We start from the raw sequence: 22,306 nt of genomic DNA, 5'->3' as shown, positions 1-22,306 counted from the left end.
CACCAACCATTTTATCCTTCGTAGACCTGAGTTAACACTGAGTTAACCAGTCCTGCTCCTTGCCTCTCATGCATGAAGAGATTAAGTGGCTTCCTCAAGTCTGGCAACCCCAGTGCTGGTGCCATCGAATCTGTCTTTTACATTCTGGAAGGCTCTCTGCCATTCCCCGTTCTGCACTAACTCACTATCAGGTCCTTGAAAGGCCTCTTTCTGAGGTTTCACAGTTAAAAATTAGGTACCCAGTGGTGGCAAAAGCCAGCCATTGCCAGCAGACCCCATGGTTGTCTCTTGGTAGTGGGGATGGCTTCACGGGCAGCTGCTTCCCCCCTGTCTAGAAGTAGATTTCTTTGGCCGTGTGTTAATTCAAACCCTAAGTATTTTACTAAGGGCTGGGAGAGTTGAGCCATTTTCTGTGACACGTCCTAACCTCTCCTGCCAGGTTGTTCAGAGTGGTCACAGTGTCTGAGCAGCCTTTGGAGGGACTTGCCCTCAGGATGTTACCTACATATTGAAGGAACGCCCTTCTTGAAGTAGGAGTTCTCTAAGTCCTTGGCAGGGGAGGTCGTGAAGCCTTGGGGCAGAGCTGTCCAGAAATATTGCTCTTTCGTCTTAGCCTGTGGCTCTTCCCATTGGCAGGCAAAGATCTCTCTGGACTCAGGGTCCAGAGGCACACAGAAGAGTGTATCCCTGAAGTCTGACAGTGATTCACTGGAAGTTCCCAGACAGCGTAGTTAGTAGAGTATAAGGATTTTGGACCATGGGATCACTTAATTCCCAGCCCTCAAATCTCGAATGAAACAGTGCTCATCTGTTCCTGGCTTCTTGGCAGGCAAGATAGGAGAGTTTAGAGGGAACCCGGCAGGGGCGGGTGAATCTATCCCAGGAAGGCTGCAGTCAAGTGTTGTATTCCCCTTCTTGCGTGTTCCCTTAGGAGACACTGTCTTACTCTGGGAGTCCTCGCACCCTGCTTCACCCTCACCCTACTAGGGATGGCAGTCCGCGCTCCTTCCAGCCGCCCATCGGCCCAGGCTCCCAGATTTATCTCACCACGATGTCTTCAGGTATATCGGGAATGGGTTCTTCAGCGTGCTGAATCAGCTTGGAGAGCATAGGCCTGCTGGCGGGGAGGCTAACGACACTTTCTATTTTCTGCAAGTTCCTTTGGATATTGGGAGCGCTCTGTGAAACAAAGGTCTGGCTGACCAATGTAAAGTCCCCAGGTTCACCTGGGTCCACATCTGTATACTGCCAATAGGCTTTCCAGAAACTCAGAGGCTTTCCTGTGGCTTTTGCCGTACTTCCTGTGCTTGGTTGAAGCTGTGCTGTTTTGGCACATCATTTCTTAGGCCTAGCACAATAGAATGTCTGTAGTGTTCTGTGTGGTATTTACCTGGTGGGGCATTCATATTTCCGTTCTGAGCAGTGAGGTGGAGCAGCAGGCCCCACAGTGTCACCTGCAGTCATGACCGTGTGCCTGGGTGCTGCCCACGCCTGTTCAGTGACCACCCGTCGTCATTAACAAATACTGGGCATCTGCCCAGTCAGGATTGTGAGTAGTGAAAATGGCGGAGGATAACTCTTTCATCTGTTTCGAGTCATCCTGACACGAGGGGATGTTATTCTTCCAGTTTTATAGGCTAGAGGTTAGGAACCGAGGGTGCACCCAAATACAGCCCGGCACCTGGCCTTGCTTGTTTGTTCCTCCAAAGGGGATGTGGCACAGTGGGACTTGTCCTGCCTGCCCACAGTGGCTCTCTGACCAGACTTAGTGCCCTGCTGGGCGTGTGACCTTTCCTCCTCCAGTCACCTCAGTGCTAACTATGGGACAGCCCATGGCTGGCTGATGCTGGACTGGCTGGGGAGGCCTTCAGAGCTGGCTCGTCCAACAGCCCCGGCCTCCTGCTCCCCATATGGCCAAGGAGGGGCAAAAGAGTGGTCATCTGGTGGGTTAGCACCCATCCTCTGGTCCCGAGAGTCAGGGGATGCCCTCGTGCCCCTTTTCCTGGGGAAGGTTCTCTTCTGAACCAGTATTCTTGATATATTGCACTTTCTGTGTGTTGGTTCACTCTGATAGAGTAACAAAAGCTTGCACATAGGAGGTTGTGTCTTATTTTCACTCTTTCTCACAGAATAATTCAAGATGGAAGATAGTAGCATAATCCAGGGATCTAGTCCCTGGCCACTATTTCCCAGGTCTCAGAGGATACTGAAGCCAGGCTGTGTTACAGAAAAATACCATCTTTTTCTTTCTTGTGGGCTCAGAACTAAGTTTCCCAGTTCTGCAGAATATAGCCTAAAGGGCTACAAGGTGGAATACAGCTCTGATTGCCTATTTGTCTGGGCTGGGCCTGTTGCAAAGAAATCAGGTGACAGATAGGGTCAGCAGGTTATAAAGCCATCTCTGGGACAGCACTTCTTTCAGCTCCAAGGAGGGAAAAGTCCCTTCAAACTCAGTGTCCAGTCACAGCTGAACCAAATTAGCACAAAAGAATGTACCTTGGCATTGGCATGGTCAAGCTCCTTACTCACCAAAGATGTCTTCTTGAGACTTCAGGCCAACTGTCTTAGGCTGGTGACGCATGGTCAGCAGTCAGCTATTTGGAACTGTCCCTGAGACAAGTGCTCAGGCAGCCGCTGGACGGCCTCCAGGGTGACTGCAGGCCAGGGGCCAATGTGCCACCCGTGAGATGCCCACTCAGGACTGAAGCTGTTGCAGACCAGCCCTCCAAGCTAGTTGGGGGGGGGGGTTACTGGAGATCCCCCAAACTGGATTCTCTTTCTCAGTATGCAGAAAAGCCAGTCTCTGACAATGGGGTGGAGGAAGAAAGGAGGTATTTATTACAAAGTGCAGAGCAAGGGACCGGGCAGCCATCGCTTAATTCCCAGGCCCCCCAAGGAGTTAGGGGTGATATAGATTGAAATTGGGGCTTCCTGGTTGGTCACTGGAGCTTCTGACCTTCCTTTGATTGGCCAGTGATGCTGTGTTCTTTAGGGAATTTATGGTAGCCAGGTGGGTTCCAGTTGGTCTGTGGGCTACATGGCTGGCAGTTAGATTCTGCTGGGACCTGGAATTCCTCTACGCAAGCCACCCCAGGGTGTTACTGGCCATCAAGGTTCTTATCTATTGGAGAAGCAAATGACTCCTTGGGTCTGGTGATTAGAATCTTTATACCTCTCACTCAGTTCAGCGAATTCCTTTTGGTAAAGGATAGGCAAGGGCAGCTTGGACTGAGGGGAACAAACAAGAAGCTAGATCCAGCCTTCATGTGATAGGGGCTCAGCCTCCTTATAGTCCGAGCATTGTTAATTGTGAGGTATGGCTGCTGTAGTCCAGTCTCCGTCTCCCAGAAGCTTAGAGTGGGCAAGAAACACCACAGCCGGGTAAACTGGGAAAGAGGACAGTGTTGTTCAAGCATGCGCCACCTCTGTGCCGGGCACTCTCCTTGGATGAGCTTGCTGGGTCTTTGAGATGTCCTTCAGTTTGCAGGGGAGAAAACGGAGGTCAGGAGAAGTCACACAGCTGGTAAACCACAGAGGCAGGCGCCCCAGCTAGGGTCCTTGTCTCCAGGACTTGCTCTGTGTTCTTCCATCACATTGTTACATGCAGGGTGTGAACAGCATGAGCCCAGCATCTCCAGGAAGTGACAGGGGAGCTGGATGTTTCAGGACATAGAGGAGTCCTTGGGGTAGATGGGAACTTGAGGTAAGGGAGCGCAGCACATTCTGGAGGTGATATTAACAGGAGCAATAGCTGCTCAGCACGTGGTGTGTGCTAGGTACACTCAGTGCTTAAAGAGCATTAGCACAACAGTTCCCTGGAGAAAGTGCTGTTGGATCCCCATTAACAGGTGGAAACAGACTGCAAGATAGGAGTCAAAACACTCGTTTAGGATCCCACACCCACCAAGTGAGGGAACCAGCCTTGAACCCAGACTGTCTGATCCCAGTGTCCAGGAACTTACCTCCAAATTTAGTACATGGCTAAAATTCAGGAAGTGTGGGAAGGGAGGCCAGGGGTGAGATTGATGAGAGAAGGTGGGACGGATTTCAGAAGCCATTGGTACAGAACTCTTCTCAGAGGCTTCAAAGGAGAGTGGCCCGGTTAGCTGTCATCATCTATGCAGTGTTTCAGAGGACATGTCCTTGGGTGGAACTGGAGGGAGCGAGGCTGCTGAGGAGGCGTATGGATAGTCTGAGCAAGGCTCGGAACGGAAGTGGTGCCCGTGGAGCTGATGGGGGCTGATAATGGGGCACGGGGGACTGGGGAGCCAGTGGGAGAGGCCATCCTGGGAGAGGGACTGCAGGAGGCCCCGTGTGTAGCTTGGCAGACAGCACACCTGTTGGATGCAGCCCCGGACTGGGCTGGGCAGGGAGCACCCCCCCCCATTCTTATTTTTCTACTTTTTCCATCAAGAAGAGTGATTGCATATTTTAAAAGTGGCCTGTGCAGGCTTAATATAGCTTGCACCAACGTTCTGTAGGGCATGATTTCTGGTTATTTTCTGCAGTTCCATTTCTTTTTAATATCTGACTCTTCCCTACTTATTTTTAGGTGCCCTGTGTCAGGACACAGGTTTTGGAGGAAGACATGGAGTTAAATGGGACTGGAGGCCCGTTTCTGGGTAGCTGTACCACTCGGCTCCCAAGAAATTCCCTCTGTGGCTTTATCTTCTCTTTTACTTTATTCTGTTACATTCACTTTTGGATTTCATAAGACCTTTTTGAAAAAATTTTAGCATTTCTTTAGTTGTCCTTTCCTTTACCTGAGTCATTGATATCAGTGTGGTGACTTTCTTTTCATCTCTATGCAGGGGAGCTATAGATGATATCCTGCGTCTCTGGAAGACATAGAACAAGGTTTCGTGGGGAAGAATGAGAAGTACCAGATAATAGGCTGTTACGGATGTTTGAACCCCGTCCTGCGTGGGCCCTGGGAATGTTCTTTGTGGGGTCCTTAGCTCTAATCTTCTGAGTACTCCATGGCTGGCTCGGATGTAGACATAAGCAAGTGATGTCACAAAACAAGTAAGGGCATGCACTTTGGAATCAAGTAGACCTAGCTCTGGTTCCTGCCTTCCCATGTGTTAGCTGTGTGGGCTTTGGCAAGTGACTTAACCGCTCAGCACTTCAGTTTCCTCGTCTGTAAAACGGGCTAATGATACCACCCTGTAGTGTGGTTGTGGGGATTATATGAGATGACAGACGCCAGGCTCTCCTCCCCTGCCCGGGAGCCCTGTCGTCAGCTTTGAGAAGGCTCCTGGGGCAGAGCTGGGTACAGCAGGCCGTTCATCTTCGCAGTCCCAGGACTGAATCCAGACTCCGCCCGAGCTCCACGTGCTGAATGGTGCTGCACATGTGATGGATGCTCGAGGCATCCAGAGCTGATTTTTCTCTTCATCGCGTGTTTGTTCGTGGCAGGTGATTGTTTCTGTGCCTTTGTTGGGTGACTTGAGTTGGGTGAAAATCAGGCGCCCCAAAGGTGGTGGCAGATTGTGACTCTGGACTGACCTAAGAAAATACAGGGTGGAGAAACAGTGGCGGTTGGGGGTGCCCCTACCTCCACCCCCACAAGGCGAGGGGAATGCCAGGCCACAGGAGGGCCCAAGCAGGGAATGCAATCTGAACGCATTTCTTGAATTCCCTGGTCAAAAGAAGTACAGTGCCACTGCCGGTGGAATCGGTGAGATGCAGCCAAGCTGTTGGTGTTGGGGGAACTTCCCGAGGAGGAAGAGTCATGTGGAGAAACTTTGAGGGGATGACAGTGCTTTCTAGAGGCTGTGAGGGCGAAGGAAAGTTAACTTGGAATAATGAGAAACTGGACGTGGAGGTAGGGTGAGGAAGACTTAGGCCCACGGGCAGAGCTCAGACCAGGGAGTCTGATTTTACAGCAGCGACAGATTTTTAGCTCAGGACCAGAGGGACCTTCTGACACTTCAGCGGAAGGAAAAGAGGTGCCCCCACATTCCCTGTTGAGGGAGGAAGGCAGGATGGCTCCCTCCCTGCCAGGGAGGTTTGTTAGATGACCTTTCATAAAACATTTCCAAAGATACAGAAGTTGAGATTACAGCATCATGTCCACTCCTCCCACCTGTCATCCAAGCACGATCTTAACATTTTGCCTCATTTTTTTTTTTTTTTTTAAATCTTCCTCACTTCCTTCTCTGTGTTGTCTTTGGCTAAACTATTTGAAAGTGAGTTGCAGCCCTGTTGTCACATTACCTTGGAACACCTCTGCTTGCGTCTCCTAAGAATCAGGGCATTTTCCCATATCTTCCATCTGCTGGTTCATTCTCCAAATGCCTGCAGTAGTCAGGCTGAAGCCAGAAGCCTGGAACTCTATTCAGGTTTCCACATGGATGTCAGGAACCCAAGAATGTGGACCATCACCTGCTGTCTCCCAGGAATATTAGGAAGAAGCTGTATTGAAGGTGCAGAGTAGGGGCTGGCACTGTGGCATAGTGGGTTAAGCCACCCCCTGCAGTGTCGACATCCCATATGGATGCTGGTTCAAGTCCTGGCTGTCCACTTCTGATCCAGCTCCCTGCTAATGCGCCTGGGAAAGCAGCAGAACATGGCCCAAGTGTTTGGGCCCCTGCACCCACGTGGGAGACCCGGAGAAGCTCCTGGGTTCAGATCAGCCCAGCTTTGGCCATTACAGCCATTTGGGGAGTGAACCATCAGATGGGAAGATCTCTCTCTGCCTCTGCCTCTCTGTAATTCTGCCTTTCAAATCTTTAAAATAAGAAAGTGCAGGAGCCGGTGTTGTGGCATAGTGGGTAGGGCCGCCGCCTGCAGTGCTGGCATCCCATGTGGGCGGCGGTTCAAGTCCCAGCTGTTTTCACTTCCAGTCCAGCTCTCTGCTATGGCCTGGGAAGGCAGTGGAGGATGGCCCAGGTCCTTGGGCCCCTGCACCCGCGTGGGAGACCCAGAGGAGGCTCCTGGCTCCTGGCTTCGGATTGGCACAGCTCCGGTCATTGCTGCCAGCTGGGGAGTTGAACCAGCGGATGGAAGATCTCTTTCTCTCTGCCTTTCCTTCTTTCTCTGTATAACTCTGACTTTCAAATAAACAAATAAATCTTTAAAAAAAAAAATAAAAAAGAAAGTACAGAGTAGCTGGGCCTTGAACCAAGCACTCTGATATGGATATATCCAAGTGTAGCTTAACCTACTGTGCTACAGTACTTGCCCCCCCCCCCCCTTTTTTTAGATTTATTTATTTATTTGAAAGAGTTAGAGAAGGAGAGACACAGAGAGAGGTCTTATACCCACTGGTCTACTTCCCAAATGGCTGCAATTACCTGGCTGGGCCAGGCTGAAGCCAGGAGCCAGGAACTTCTTACGGGTCTCTCACATGGGTACAGGGGCCTAAGGACTTGGGCCATCTTCTGCTGCTTTCCCAGATGCATCAGCAGGGAGATGGGTTGTAAGTGGAGCAGCTGGGACTTGAACCCATGCCAGTATTGGATGCTGGCACTGCAGACCGTGGTTTTAACCCATTGTACCACAATGCTAGCTCCACCCATTTATCTTTTGATTCTAATTCTTCATAAACCTCTTAACTTTTACTATTTTTGCTTATTTGAAAGAGTGATAGAGACAGGAGAGATGGAGAGAGAGAGAGAGAGAAAGAGAGAGAGAGAGAGAGAGCAAGCAAGTGCTTCCATTCACTAGTTAACTCCCCAGATTCTGCAACAGCCAGGACTGGGCCAGGCTGACAGGAGTTCATATCTCAGTAGAAGCCTCCTCACATGGGAGAAACATGAAAATAAATATAAAACCATCACAGTAAAAATATGTTGTCTGTATATTGCCGACAATAATTTCAGGCATTTGTCCCACATTTTGGGAAAAGTTGCTATGAATGGTGAAGATAGGGGTGGGTCTTAGGGCTTTTAGGAAGGGACAGGGTACCCTGAGAATTATATTTCACAAAGATCCACCCAGGCTGCTGGGTGGAGAGTAGATTGGAGTGGAGCGGCTCGGAAGACAGGAAGTCCAGGTAAGGGCCTGCTGCGATTGTCCCAGTGAGAAGCGACAGGCATTGGAGCCAGCAGTGTGCATGGGGTTGAGAGGAGGGGCCTTCTGAAGTGGAATTTCAAAGGGCTTAGAAACCAGTAGGCTGGGATTGAGGGAAAGGGACGGGTCCAGGTTGCCTGATGATTTTAGTTGGATTGCCCGGGAGGATGGAGGTGCCGTTACAGAGGCAGGGAGTGGGGGCGAGGCAGGAGTGGGAGCCCAGGTAAAGGCCGGCGGGCAGGGCAGGGTAAGTAAAGCGAGCACTGCCAGGACCGGGGGTTCGGCCACAGTTTTAGCAATGATGCTGTGAGATTCATTGCCCCTTAAATAATAGCAAGCCCACACTTTAAATTAAATTAAAGCATTTTTAGTTGAGCTCTTTTAAGTGGACCCACACATGTATTCTTTACTAGTTATTACTGAGAATGACTAAGTCTTATAATTGAGCTGAAAATAATCTGCCGCCCATACTTGCTGGGTTGGTTACTAAGTATTGCTTGGGTTTTTAAATAACGAAAAGGAGTTATGCTCTTTCCAAATGTTAATTTTGAGGACTGCAGATGGTAACCATCTGTTACACGACTAGCATTTTACAATATTTGATTAGCACTTTTTATAGTTTGGGGAAGCCTGCCAGTGGAGTCTGCCCATCAGGTGGGGGACTTCGGTGGTATGTCCTCGGTGGTCGCCCTTGAAGCGCTTGGCCGCCGGGGATGGGATCTCCTCGTTGCCTGGGCAAACAGATGTCTGGTCGGCCCGGAAGGTTGACGGTTCCTAGCAGGAGGACCTTGAGGGGCTCCATCGTGTTAGACTCACCCTTAGAGCTGGAACCATTGGAGCTCATCATGAAAGTAGAATTGGGGAGTTCAGATCTGTCCACCAGGTCTGGGTTGCAGGTGACAAAACAGCAAACCCAAGCCACTGGCAAGAGAGGATGAGTTGGCCCAGAGCATTGACAGGTTAGGGCTGGGGCTGGTTTTAAGTGTCAGTGCATTCTTTGGGCACACAGCCCTGCCTTCTGCTTCGTGGCTGCAGCCTCTGGCTTCGAGAAGAGGCAGCAAGGCTTCATGGCACAAGAGGAGCAGGTCCTCTTGGCCCGGAGTCTAGGGGAAAGAGCTGGAATCCTTTTCCTTGCTCCTGTAGAGGTGCTGAGATTTGCTCTGATTGGACCAGCCTGCTGCATCATGTGCCCATCTGTGGGCCAATGTGGGTGCAGGGCTGTGATTGGTGAGAGCTGAGACCTGGGGAGGGGGCAGCTGGAGCGGCCCAGGGACTGTTACTAGAGGGAGAATGAGGGCGTGGAGCCAGAGCCCAGAGAACCAGGAGCAAGGGCAAAGGGACCTGTGGAGACGGTTGGGTGGTGGTGTGGGACCAGGAGGGCAGAGCTTCTGAAACAGTGGCCTGATGAGTTTCCTTTTGTGGTTCAAAGGCGTCCGAGAGGTGGAGCATTCTGGTTCCCTTGGTGCGGAAGGCAGGGGGTTATCTTTCTCTTTTTATGTGACTTTAAAAAACTAGAGCCAGTCGCCTCATCTGTGTTTAGTTCTTTCATCTGGAACGCAGGAAGTCTGCACCAGAGGAGAGAACAGCTTCATTCACTTCCGTCTGGTAAACTGTGAGGCCTGCTACACCTGGGGAGACCCTCAGGCTTGGGAACAGAGGGACCCCTGCCGGTGTGGGAAGCACTGTTTGGCACCAGGAACAGAGCATGGCAGCCCCACAAAGGACAGAGTGGGTCCCTCTGTCCTTGGGAGGGGCAGTAAGGAAGGCTTCCTGGAGGAGTGACCCTGAGCTGGATTGGGAAGAATGAATGGGGTTCCTCATGAGGATGGGATGGAAAAGGAGCTCCATACTCTAGCAGCTGCAAGTGCAAGAGTACTGGGGCGATGCACTGGTGGTTTAGGGGATCTGGGATGTGCCAGGGCACTGGTCCCTGAGCATGGAGGAGACTGGAGTGACAGGCTGGAGGCAGGGGCCCCATGCAGGATGCGAGGGCAGAGGTTCAGGCAGGGGCCTGTGGGCAGGTGAGCACAGGGAGGGGCAGGCCAAGGCTTAACAAGTCCTTACGTTCTGTACTCTGATAGTTTCCTTCAAAAAAGAGTTGTGGGTTCTGAGGAGAGAGCTGGTGTGATACAGAGGGTAGGAATACGTACTCTGCAGACAGAGAGCCTATTCCACAATTCCGCTTATGCAGAACCCTATAAAATGACAGAAGGCAGATGAGTGGTTGCTTGGGGGTGAGGAAGTGGGGAGGGCAGTGGGAAGGATCACAAAGAAGCACGACGTAACTTTTGAGGGCCGCAGTGGTTTACTCTTGATGAGGGTGACAGTTCTCAGATGTGCACATATCCCAACACCATCAGGTTGTGGCGTAGCGGGTTCAACTGCCACTTGTGACGCTAGAATTCCGTATCAGAGTTCTGGTTAGCATTCCAGCTGCTCCAGTTCAGATTCAGCTTCCTGCTCATACATCAGGGAGGTAGTAGATGACGACTCAGGTGCCTGGGCCCCTGTCACCCAAGGTGGGAAACCTGATGGAGTTCTGGGTTTCTGGCTTAAGCATGGCCCAGCCCTGGTTGTCGCAGGCATCTGTGGAGTGAAGTGGCAGATGGAAGATCTCTCTCTCTCTCTCTCTCTCTCTCTCTCTCTCTCTCAGTGTCTCCCCCTCTAAGTCTGACTTTCAATTAATAAATCTTTTTTAAAAATTGGAATTAAGGCTGGTGCCGCGGTTCACTAGACTAATCCTCCGCCTGCGGGGCCAGCACCCCGGGTTCTAGTCCCGGTTGGGGTGCTGGTTCTGTCCCGGTTGCTCCTCTTCCAGTCCAGCTCTCTGCTGTGGCCTGGGAGTGCAGTGGAGGGTGGCCCAAGTGCTTGGGTCCTGCACCCCATGGGAGACCAGGAGGAAGCACCTGGCTCCTGGCTTCGGATTGGTGCAATACGCCAGCTGTAGCAGCCATTTGGGGAGTGAACCAACAGAAGGAAGACCTTTCTCTCTGTCTTTCTCTCTCTCTCACTGTCTAACTCTGCCTATAAAAAAAAAAATGGAATTAAAAGATGTTTATTTTGGTGTAAAAATTTAATTTTTCCATTTTAATTTTTAAAAATTTATTTTCATTTTATTTGAAAGAGAGATCTGTCCACTGGTTCACTCCCCAAGTGCCTGTAGCAGCCAGGAACCTGGGGCTCTGTCTCATCTCCCATGTGGCTGGCAGGGATCTAAGTACTTGAGTCATCACCCACTGTCTCCCAGAATGCAGATTAGCAAGAAGCTGGGTCAGAAGTGGAGTAGCTAGAACTTGAACCTGAACTCCGTCCGATATGGAATTGGGGGGGGGGGTCCTCCAGTGGTGACAACCACTGAATCAAATGCCTGCCCCTGGGGCAAAAAATTTGAAATCCTTGCATAGTTTTTTCATAAGATGCATTTTCCATGAACTGTTTGTAGACCCCTACATACCTCAATACACTTTTTAAAAAAGAGTTATTTACTTATCTGAAAGACTGACAGAGGGAGGAAGGAAGGAGATAGAGAGAGACACACAGAGATCCTCCATCTGGTCATCTGGTTCACTGCCCAAATTCTGGGCTGGGCCAAAGCCCGGAGCCAGGAACTCCTTCCTGGTCTCCCACATGGGTGGCAGGGGCCCAATCAAGTACTTGAGCTGTGCTCCGCTGCCTTTCCAGGCACATCAGCAGAAAATTGGGTTGGAAACAGAGCAGCAAGGACTCAAACCTGCACTGTGATATGGAACGTTACGATGCTCCAGCCTGCTGTGCCACAATACCGCTCCATTTTTTTAAAAAAAATTTTTTGAGAGTGTTAATTGTTTATTTTTAAAGATTTATTTATTTATTTGAAAGTCAGAGTTACACAGAGAGAGGAGAGGCAGAGAGAAGTCTTCTGTTAGATGGTTCACTCCCCAGATAGCCACAACGGCCAGAGCTGCGCCAATCCGAAGCCAGGAGCCAGGAGCTTCTTCCAGGTCTCCCATACGGGTACAGGGGCCCAAGGACTTGGGACATTCTACTGCTTTCCCAGGCCATAGCAGAGAGCTGGTTTGGAAGAGGAGCAGCCGGGACTAGACCCGGTGCCCATATGGGATGCCGGCACTTCAGGCCAGGGCATTAACCCACTGTGCCACAGTGTCAGCCCCTCCATTTTTTTTTTTTAATGGGCTCTGGAGTCAGACTGTAAGGGTTCAGATGTTTCTACCTCTGTCAGCTGTGTGATCCTGGACAGGTCCCCAGACCTCTCTGTGCCTAGTTTTCTGTGTGTGCATTAATCACACATAGAGTGATGAGAACAGAATGAGTGCCCATTGTTACTCTTGTGACTAACACACAGTAAATATGAAGACCCGTGCACCGGGGTGATCCCACCTGCACCTGCTCCTGTACTCTGGTGTGCCTGCAGTTCTGCTGTGCAGCTCATTAGCATGCTGTAGGACAGGGGTGGGAACGTCCGGCCTGTGGGCTGCAGAAGGCCCCTGAGATCATGTGGTCTGGCCCTGCCAAGGCAACCACAGGAGGGACTGGAAATTCAATAAATCCACGGCAGGCTAACCCCCCCCCCCTTTTTTTTTTTTTAAGATTTTTAAAAATTTATTTGAGGGGCAGGGTTACTGAGATAGGGAGACAGAAAGGTCTTCTATCTGCTGGTTCATTCTCCAAATGGCCATAACAGCTGGAGCTGGGCTGATCTGAAGCTAGGAGCCAGGAGCTTCTTCCCGGTCTTCGGCATGGGTGTGGGGGCTCAAGGACCTGGGCCATCTTCCACTGCCTTTCCAGGCTACTAGCAGAGAGCCGGATCAGAAGAGGAGCAGCCAGGTCCATATGGGATGCTGGCGCCGCAGGTGGAGGTTTAACTTGCTGTGCCACAGCACTGGCACCAACAGACTAATTCTTCAGTTGATAATTTTGTATGGCCCATGAATGATGCTGTAAATATCCACATGGACCTGCAGAGAAAAGGTTCCCCACCTTTGCTGTAGGAGGTCTGGGTGGGCCTAAGACTGTGTTTTTAATAACGTAATGCTATAGCTGAGGGAAGCCCTGCTCATACCTATCGGCATTCCATTGCCTGGTGCCTGCCCTGGCTCGATGACATAAGAGTTGGTCTCTCCATGATTGCCACCAGTGCCCTTACGCCAGTTCTGACTGCCAGTGCCACCTGCCACCCAGTCCCTGGAGTAGAGCTCCAGAAAAAAGACTCCAGAGCTGAGGTATCTCCCTCCATGCTTGCCCTTGCCCCCGGGCCCCGGGGCAGGTTCCATGGAGGAGGCTCCTGATGGCCACTGGGCTGCATCAGACCTGCTTCTCAGAGGGCTGGGACCTGGGGCCCCTGAACTTGGTTTGATGCCTGACAAGCAGTCTCTGTTTTTTCCAGGACAAGGGTCTTCCCAGATGGCCCCACTTCCAGGGGCAGAGCTGGTGCAGAGGCCGCTGCAGCTCTACCGATACTTGCTGCGCTGTTGCCAACAGCTGCCAACCAAGGGCATCCGGGAGCATTACAAGCATGCTATCAGGCAGGTGAGAGCAGGGTACGCTGGGGCTGGGGTGAGGGCGCTCCCTCTCATGGGGCCCAATAAGGGGTCGGAGGCCAGGGCCGAGGTATAGTGTAGACTGTAGGTGGTAGTGGGGGTGGGGGGCGATGGTTTGGGAAGAGCCACGGGAAACCCTTGCTGGGCAGCCCAGCTCCTGTCTGTCACTGAAGCATCATGTACCTCCCAGCCTCTCGCCAGGGTCTGCCTAAGGCAGGCAGCTCAGTGGACAAACACAACAGAGCATGGACACAGCTTCCTGTGACAGGCATCCCAGCCAGTGCCGTACAGCCTGGTGAGTAAACGTCAGGGAAACCCAGCCTGCGGGCTGTCTGTCACATCGCTACCTGGCCTGTTTTCATCACAAGTGTCAGTGTCACCAGACACAAAGGAAGGCAGAGGAGCTGCTCTGGATTAAAGGGGAGTAAAGAGCTGTGACAGCTCTGGAAGCTGGATGAGAAAAACCAATTGCTGGGAGGGACATTACTGGAGCAATGCATGAGATTCGATAACAGCATTATATCCACGTGTAATTCTGCTGGTTCTGTAAGAGAGCGTCCTTGCCCGGAGGAAGTGTGTGTGGAGGGGTTTCAGGGCATCAGGGCTGGACTCACCTTCAAATCCCTTGAAGAAAACCTTACACTTAATGATAAAAAGAGAGAAAGATAAAGCAAATGTGGCAACATGTTAACAATTGGTGATTCTGTTAGTGGATTTTTTTTTTTTTTTCCATTTTATTTGAAAGACAGAGATGGAGATCTTCTGTCCACAGGTTCACTTTCTGAATGCCTGCAACAGCCAGGGCTGGGCCAGGCTGAGGCCAGGAGCCAAGAACTCCATCAGGGTCTCTCACATGGGTGGCGGTTACCCAGGCACTGCAGCCATCCTGCCTCCCAGGGTGCATTAGCGGGAAGCTGGATGGGAAGCAGAGTAGCGGGGTCCTGAACCAGGTGCTCTGATATGGCACGTGGGTTGTCCCAGGTGGCAGCTCAGGCACTGCACCACATACCTGCTCCTGGTGGCGAATTCTTGGACTAGTCTTGCAGACTTTGTATAAGCTAGAAATCATTTCCAAACAAAGTTAAAATGAAAATTCTTGGAAATATAGGGGCCGGCACTGTGGCCTAGCAGGTATTGAAAAGAGAAAAACAACCAGGTAGCAACAGAGGAGTGTAGGAGTCTGGAGAATGGAGCAGTTAGCCCTGTCAGGGAGTTGGAGAGGGCTTCCCACAGGTGGGTGCTGGGGTGGCTCCTACAGAGGAGCAGGAGGGCTGTGGGGTTGGCAGTGACACGGAGGGAGGTTCTCTCTCTTTTTGAAGGTCCCTGAGCACAGCATAAATGCACCTGAATCTCTGATTGCTTCCCAGGTGAACATCTGGTCAGAAGCCAACAGCAGGGACAGGCGTTTGGCTTAGTGGTTAGGACTCCCACATCCCTGGTTTTGAGTCCCAGCTCCATCCCAATTCCAGCGTCCAGCTAATGCAGATCCTTGGAGACAACAGTGATGGCTTAGGAAGTTGGTTTCCTGTCACCCATGTGGGAGACTTGGATGGAGTTAGTGCCTGTGGCGTCAGCCAGGTCTCATCTAGGCCAATGCAGGCTTTTGGAGAGTGGACCAGCAGATGGAAGATCTGTTTGCCTGTCTGTCTCTCAAATAAATAAAGTTAAAAAAAAGAAAAAGCTGCCGGCAGCTCATGCTCTGGATTGGGCCTGGCTGCGTTTCCCAGAGTCACCTCTCCTGCTCCCTCCCCTCCTCTGCAAGGCTTTTTCAGCTGGGCCAAGAGAAGCCCTGCTCCTCACCATTGCAGAGCCCGTGCAGAGATCTCACCCTGGCCAAAGCAGCTTCCTGTGAGGAGCAAATTAGACCCAGCGGTGGAAATTTCCTCTGGGGCCCAGCGTGACTGGGGGTAACTCAGGGGCCAGGCTTCCTTCTCACAACTGCCCTGCTGGCAGGGGTGTGAGCTTTGCAGTCAAAGACGGCAGGGCTCAGAAGCGGTTGCTTAGCAGCCCGCTGGGATTCCTGAGCCTCTGCCTCTCATCTCTCAGTGTGAGTGCCCTAGCTGTGCATGGAGGATGAGCAGGATGCCGAGTTGAAAGGCCGGGCAGTGTACCTGGCCCCCTGGCTCGTGCTCGGCAGCTGCTGGCCCTGTGAGTCTGGCCTGCTCATCTTTCTTTATGTTTTTACTGCCAGAGTTTCCGGGTTCATTCAGATGAAGACAACCCTGAGAGAATCCAGCAGATTATTAAAAGAGCCATTGAAGATGCCGACTGGATCATGAACAAAGTAAGCGCTTGATGGCTGCCATCTCCACTGCCAGCCGGGCTGATGATGGCTGTCATCTCCATGGCCACTAGGAGTCGCCCCTACCCCGCAGTTGAGAATGGCCCGTGCCCAGGCATTCCCAGCCAGCTGCTCCCCTCAACCAGAAACTGAAAAGTGATGGTAGATCCCTTCTGGCGGCATTTGTTTTCTGCAAGGTGTGTGTGTTACCCTTAGTCACTTAAAAAAGTTATTAGAGAGAAACAGAAAACACTCTTACCTGCTGCCTCACTCCCCAGATGCTTCCATCTGGGGCTGAGAGAGGTGAAAACAGAGGTCTCCCCCATGGGTGAGTCATTCCTGCTGACCCCCAGGGTGTGCATTAGCATTTGTGTTTAGAGGCAGGTGTCTGCCAGAGCTGCTGAATGGGCTCAGAGGAGGCAGCAGGGAGAAGGAAGAGAGTGGTAGTGCCAGAGCTGGCGATAGCTTTGTGTCTTGGGGGAGAGAGCTCCCTGTCTCTTGGAGTGTCCACACTAAAGCAGGAGTACTAGGGAAGCATTTAAACATCTGTTTTGGGAGTTGGTGCTGTGGCGTAGCAGTAAAGCCACCACCTTCAGTGTTGGCATCCCTTGTGGGAGCTGGTTTGAGTCTTGGCTGCTCCACTTCCGATCCAGCTCTCTGGATCTATGATCTGGGAAAGCAGAAGATGGCCCAAGTGTGTTTGGGCCCCAGCACCTGTGTGGGAGACCCGGAAGAAGCTCTTGGCTCCTGCCTTCGGATCGCCCCAACTCTGACAGTTGCAGCCATTTGGGGGGGCGAACCAGCGGATGGAAGACCTCCCTCTCTCTCTCTGCCTCTGCCTCTGCCTCTCTGTAACTCTGCCTTTCAAATGAATAAATATATCTTAAAAAAAAAAAAAGAAACAGGATATGTTTTGGTGGAGGAAGGGAGTGAGTCAGGAATGCAGCTGACTTCTTGGTCCATGGATTCAGAGCTAGAGTGACCCAGGGAGCTGGAGGGTGCCCCTTCCCTGTGCTTCTAAGTCAGTCTCTAGGGATATGGCCTAGGATCCATTTTTAAAACACTGACTGAACTCAGCTGGCTTCTGAGGGTCCTTTTCTACCTGAGATTTTTTTCCCAAAAAATAAGGCTTAGAGAGAAGGGTGCATGACCACACTTTTCAGTTCGGATATACCCAGTTTATTATCCTCCCTCCCCAGCCCCTCAGCTTCGTTGTCCATTAAAGAGGTCTAGTGCTTCCTGGCTGGGTCTCACCACCTCCAGGAAGCCCTGCAGGAGCCAGGCAAGGCCTCGATTGTGCAGTCCTCCCTCCCTGGCTGGCTTGCCTCACCCCCTTCTCCTCTCTCTTCTTGCAGTATAAAAAGCAAAACTGAGAACCCAGGGCCCTGCAAGGAAAGCTGTCGCAAAGCCACTTGAAACTGAGAGACCTCTGTTCTCCTGGAACCAATCAGCAGCCACCATTCTGGAACATTCACCAGCCTGGTTGGCTGGGAGAACCAGAAAGCAGGTGCGACACACTGCCAGTGCCCCAGGCTCTTCGGCGCAGTCATGTTGCCAGCATGCTTTATGTTTGCCATCCCGGCTGGTCATGATGCGAGGATTGGGGAGAACGTGGTTTTCTTCTGTTTCTTCTGCGTGTTCTTCATCTTTGTCTTCCTGCTCTTCTACTTTGCTCTGAAAGTGATTCATTTGTTCTGGCGGTCGCTCTACCTTTCTTGGAGTCCCAGAGCAGACATCCCCTCGCATAGCCGCCCGTGCAGTGGGAACAGGATGGGTGTCAGAACCAGACAGATCTGGATTTGAATCCCAGCTCCGTGGCTTTTCATGTGGCCTTCCAGCTCTGTTTCCTGCCTGCCTTGTGGGAATGAGGGCAGATGAAGCTGAAGTGCCTCACCAGGGGTATGGCCCCCAGTGGTGCCGGTGATGTCCCCTCCCAGGAAGCCGTCCCAGCCGCTCCCTCCTCTGCTGCCCTGGCACTCTGCATACCTCTGCTGTAGCTTGTCCTGTTCCTGCCTGTGGTCCCTGAGCCCTCGCCGGTGTGTCCTACCCAGCAGTCCACCCAGCACTGCTCTTCCTCGTACTGGCTGACCATGCCCAAAGAAGTGGGGGCCCTGGCCTTTGCCTTCAGGAGTGTGCAGGGTCTGTGATGGGGTGAGGTGTGCACACTGCGCATAGCAAGAGAGGGCAGCAGAGCAGCTACAGTGCACCCTGGTGTGGCCGGGCTTCGCAGAAACCTGCAGTCTGTCTTCAGTGGCTCTTCCCTGTTTGGCCACCATCGTGGACAGATGGAAGCTGGGAGGAGAGGAGGGCAGTCCAGGGAGAACCAGCCAGAGTGTGTGGAGCAGCTGAAGGATGCAGACTGAAGCCACCCAGGGACGTGGGTGTTCCCAGGGCGCTCTGCTGCAGGGAGGAGCTTGCGTGTGTTTGTGTCCTTGCAATTTTGTGACTTCAGGTGACTCAAATATAATTATGTGTATGTGACTAAGAACTAATGAAGTAAATGTATCTATTTGTGAAAGCTCTTGTCTCCTCTTGACTGATATGTTCATTCATTCATTACCTAAGCAGATGTTCCCCTCCTGTGTGCCACCATCGCAGGTGCCAAGGGCTTAGAGGCATGGCAGGCTTGAGCTGCCCATGTGGGATCCTTCCTCAGAGGAGATAACCTGGTGCTGGTCCCTCAGCTAGACAAGAACCGATGAGGTCAGCGTCTCCCTGCAGGGTGAGGGCAAGCTGAAGGGGCTGCAGGTCAGGCACAAGCTGAACCCATCCCCCATCCCAGTCCTCGCCATTCAGCCCCTCAGAAACCGGGGTTAGCAGAGTCACTGTATGATCACAGAAGTGGGCTTGGTTGCATCCGGGTCCTTTCACCAGCAGCAGAGATGTGAGTGAGGGTGGTCAGGGCTTAGAAGAGAACTGGTGTCCTTTGCTCTGGTCTGGCCTCTGGGGCTGCTTCCCTGACCTTCCACTCACTGCTACGTCTTGATCCAGGTGTGCTGGCTCACCTGGGCATTAGACAGTGGATGCCCAGCTCTGGCATGGGGCTGGCCTGCCAGGGAACCGACGAGGGTCACTCTGCTTCACTGTGTGTTGACTGCTCTTCTCCAGCTGCTGTGATGCTAGAGAGGGTGGTGAGCCATGCCAGGTTGGGGTGTGTACCAGGGAGTGCAGGAGGGGCCCCCAGGCAGGAGAGGCAGGATGCTGGGGGCTCTGCCCTCAGACTCCCACCCCTACCAGACCTGCAGTGCATCATGGGGGCTGAGCGGGTCCTAAATGCACCCAGTGGAGAGTTTCCAGAGTTGCCTCCAGGCAGATGGAAGAAGGGGCCTGGCAGGGTGGCCTGCCAGAAAAGGCTCTGGGGCCAGACAGACCTGAATGCAATCCCAGCCCTGTCACTCTGCGGGTTTGTTGACCTGTCAATCTCCCTCTTCTCTTGGGCACAGGCTCTGCATCCCATGGGGTGGGAAGACTAAGGCAAGACCCCCAGGCAGGCCTCCAGTTTTCAGTTCACCTGGCTGCTGCCTTTTCCTTTAGGTGGGCCGGTCCCTCCTCTCCTGGTGTGTGCTGTGCAGGCACCGTGCCAGCAGGAAAGCGTTTGGTGCCAGTTGTCCCCACCTGGGGTCGTGCTTACTGTCACTCCCATGGCCCTCCTGTGGTACAGCTGTGTTGTGAAGTTTCTGCGTCTGGCTGTGCAGCACAAGGCAGCTGTTGTTAAGAGACGCTCAGGCCTCCCTTGAGACAGCCATCTCTAGTAGGTGACTCCTGCACAATGTTGAGCCTTGGGTCCATTACCAGCTCATGCTCCCCAAGACAAAGCCTGTCCTGCCCCCCACAATGTCATCTCTGCCCCTGGAAAGGCAGAGTGACAGAATGAGAAGAGGGACAGAGAGAAATCTTCCATCTGCTGGTTCACCCTCCAAGTGCCTGCAACAGCCAGGGCTGGGCCAGGCTGCAGCCAGAAGCCTGGTGCTCCATCTGGGTCTCCGACATGAGCGGCAGGGGCCCACAGACTAGGACCATCATCTGCTCCCTTCCCGGTACATTAGCAGAGGGCTGGAAAGGAAGTGGCGCAGCCAGGACTCAGAATGGGATGTCAGTAGCAAGTAGCTGCTTAACCCATTGTATCACCACACTGGCCCTGCCCACTCCAGTCCTAATTGAGCACTTACTATCTATGTGGCTATCTTTGTGGCTTTTCCTCTAGGCAGGAAGGAACTCAGAGTTGAAGGGAAAGGGAAATATGGATAGCCATCAGGCAGGATGTCATCACAGCACAGGTTGACCTTTTTCCTCCTGGTATTGCTTTTTCTGGAGGTTTTCATTCTCTCTATCTCTGGTTGGAAACTCAGATAAGCATCAACTTTTTCTGACCAATCCTAGGTTAAACCCAAAGCTATGGTTACCTTTAGGAAACAAAACAGTCTTGGTACATTGAGTGAGATGTATGGTTCTGGATGAAAATAAAATTTCTGAACTTGATCTGAGTTCAAGCTTCTCCCTCTTTCTCGCTGGGATCTGCAGCAGATTGCCAGTGGGGCGGGGCGGGGGAGGGGCATGGTGCAGGCGGGCTTAGCTAGTTACATGTGGGGATGGCAGAGGAGGGCATTGCAGGCAGGGGCTCTTGCTTGAAAAGGGTGAACTAGCCCCTCTTGTTCAAGGCCTCCCATGCTGTTGAGTAGGGCTGAGACCCTGCGGCAGGTGTAGAGAATGGGGTGGGAGTGGAGAAGGTGAGGCTGGGACAGGCCACGAGGACCAGGTCATGTGGAGTCCTGCAGGCCTTGCCAAGAAATTTGGACCTTCTTCAGTGGAGAACTCTGTAATGTTCTCCTGTGTCACTGCCTCCCCGCCGAAGAGGGAATCTTTGGGTCAGGAAGCACATAGGGCTCACTGCTGAAGCTTCTGGGCCAGCTCTGCATGTGCTGCCTAGGCATTTGAGCTGCAGTATTTGCCAAGCAAAAAAGAATGACAATCTCAGGCCTGCTGGGATGTTTCTCTTTTGTTTACTTAATTAATTTAATTTATTTTTCTTGCTTTCTAGTAGTGGGGGAGTCTGGGAGAGAAGGATTCTTTCTTTCTTTTTTCTTCCCTCCCTCCCTCCCTCCCTCCCTCTTCCCTCCCTCCCACTTCCCTCCCTCCCTCCTTCCCTCCTTCCCTCCTTCCTTCCTTCCTTTCTGACAGGCAACAGTTACAGACAAACAAAGGGAGAGACAAAGAGAGAGGTCTTCCATCCACTTGTTCACTCCCCAAATGACTGCAACAGCCCAATCCAAAGCCAGGAGCCAGGAACTTCTTCTGGGTCTCCCATGCTGGTGCAAGGGTTCAAGCACTTGGGCCATCTTCTACTGCTTTCCCAGACCATTGCAGAGAGCTGAATCAGAAATGGAACAGCCATAGGGACTCAAACTGGTGCCCATATGGGATGCCAGTACTACAGGCAGTGGCTTTACCCTCTATGCCACAGTGCCAGCCCAATCAAGCATTCTTTCTTGGCTAAGCCTGGTTATCACCAAGGCTTGGGTGCTTATTTCTAGGAGACAGCCCTTACCTCTGCGCACAACTCCAGCACAGGCACCTCCCACACACTTCCGGTAGCACGTTGGTCTTGATGCAGAGGTAGGATTTCCCCCAAAGCAAAGGTTACCAGGAACTGACTCCAGAGCCCTCCCAGCTTCCTGAAATAGGGTGTGGGGCTTAGCACGAGGTCCAGCGCAAACAACCATCCTGTGTACAGTGATGGGATCAGTGGGAAGAGTGAGTGGGGGATCCGAGGCTTGAGCTGCCGGCGAGACTGGCAGTGTCTGGAGGAGATGTGCTGTGGGAGTGTCTGAGTTGGGAGCTAGGTGGCTGGTGTGATTGACGGAACACCATCTTTTGTTGAAACGGTGGCTGGCAGACTGGATCACTGGACTTAGTTATTTGGTAGACATTTTCTCAAAAAGGAAGGGAGCCTGTCATTTCCAGGAAGGCTGACAGGACTCTCGTTGTCAGTGACAAAAATGGAGCTATCTGTCACGGCCAGTAAGTTCATGATACGGTGCTGGTTTCCGTGTTCACCTGGAAGAAACTGCCATTTGTTGAGTTTTGGTATAGTATCACAAATATCTAAAACATCATTTAAAAATGCCTCTGTTTTCCAAATGGCGTAAGTGCATGAGCCTGGATTTTCTTCATACATGAGGGTGCTTGAGAAAGTTAATGGAAAAGTGTTATTAGAAGAGAATTTTGCTTGGAGATGAAAATTTTGAGGTCTATGCATCTTTTTTTTCAATAGAATATTTATTTAATTTACTTGAAAGGCAGAGAGATGGAGACTGACACTGACCATCTGCTGGTTTACTGCCCAAAGGCCTGCAATAGCTGGAGCTGGGATTCAGTCCAGGTCCCCTCCATGGGTGACAAGGACCAAACTTCTGGAGCCATCACCAGCTGCCTCCCAAGGTGTGCATTAGGAAGCTAGAAGTGAGACTGGAGC

At 52.0% G+C, this 22,306-nt stretch overlaps 2 protein-coding genes across 5 annotated transcripts in view; both read left to right on the top strand.

Moving 5' to 3' along the window:
* Window positions 1-967: 967 nt before the first annotated feature.
* On the top strand, window positions 968-18,341 carry LYRM9 (LYR motif containing 9). Its single transcript, XM_062215612.1, has 4 exons — window positions 968-1,061; window positions 13,400-13,542; window positions 15,745-15,837; window positions 17,190-18,341. The coding sequence occupies exons 1-4, from the start codon at window positions 1,052-1,054 to the stop codon at window positions 17,205-17,207; spliced, it is 264 nt and encodes an 87-aa protein (XP_062071596.1). The 5' UTR covers window positions 968-1,051; the 3' UTR covers window positions 17,208-18,341.
* NOS2 (nitric oxide synthase 2) overlaps window positions 15,753-22,306 on the top strand; it is a 110,059-nt gene continuing 103,505 nt past the window's right edge. For 3 of the 4 annotated variants that reach the window (XM_062215610.1, XM_062215607.1, XM_062215606.1), the window contains exon 1: window positions 15,753-15,837. The gene's annotated coding sequence lies outside the window, so the exon portion shown is untranslated. Of the gene's footprint in view, window positions 15,838-17,258; window positions 17,342-22,306 lie in introns of those variants that run through there. The other variant, XM_062215608.1, reaches the window with a different exon arrangement.

The sequence above is a fragment of the Lepus europaeus genome, chromosome 18, assembly GCF_033115175.1.
Source record: "Lepus europaeus isolate LE1 chromosome 18, mLepTim1.pri, whole genome shotgun sequence".
In the NCBI taxonomy this organism is placed as follows: domain Eukaryota; kingdom Metazoa; phylum Chordata; class Mammalia; order Lagomorpha; family Leporidae; genus Lepus; species Lepus europaeus.
Note: the sequence above shows the minus strand (reverse complement) of the source record. Positions and strands in the feature narration are given on the sequence as shown.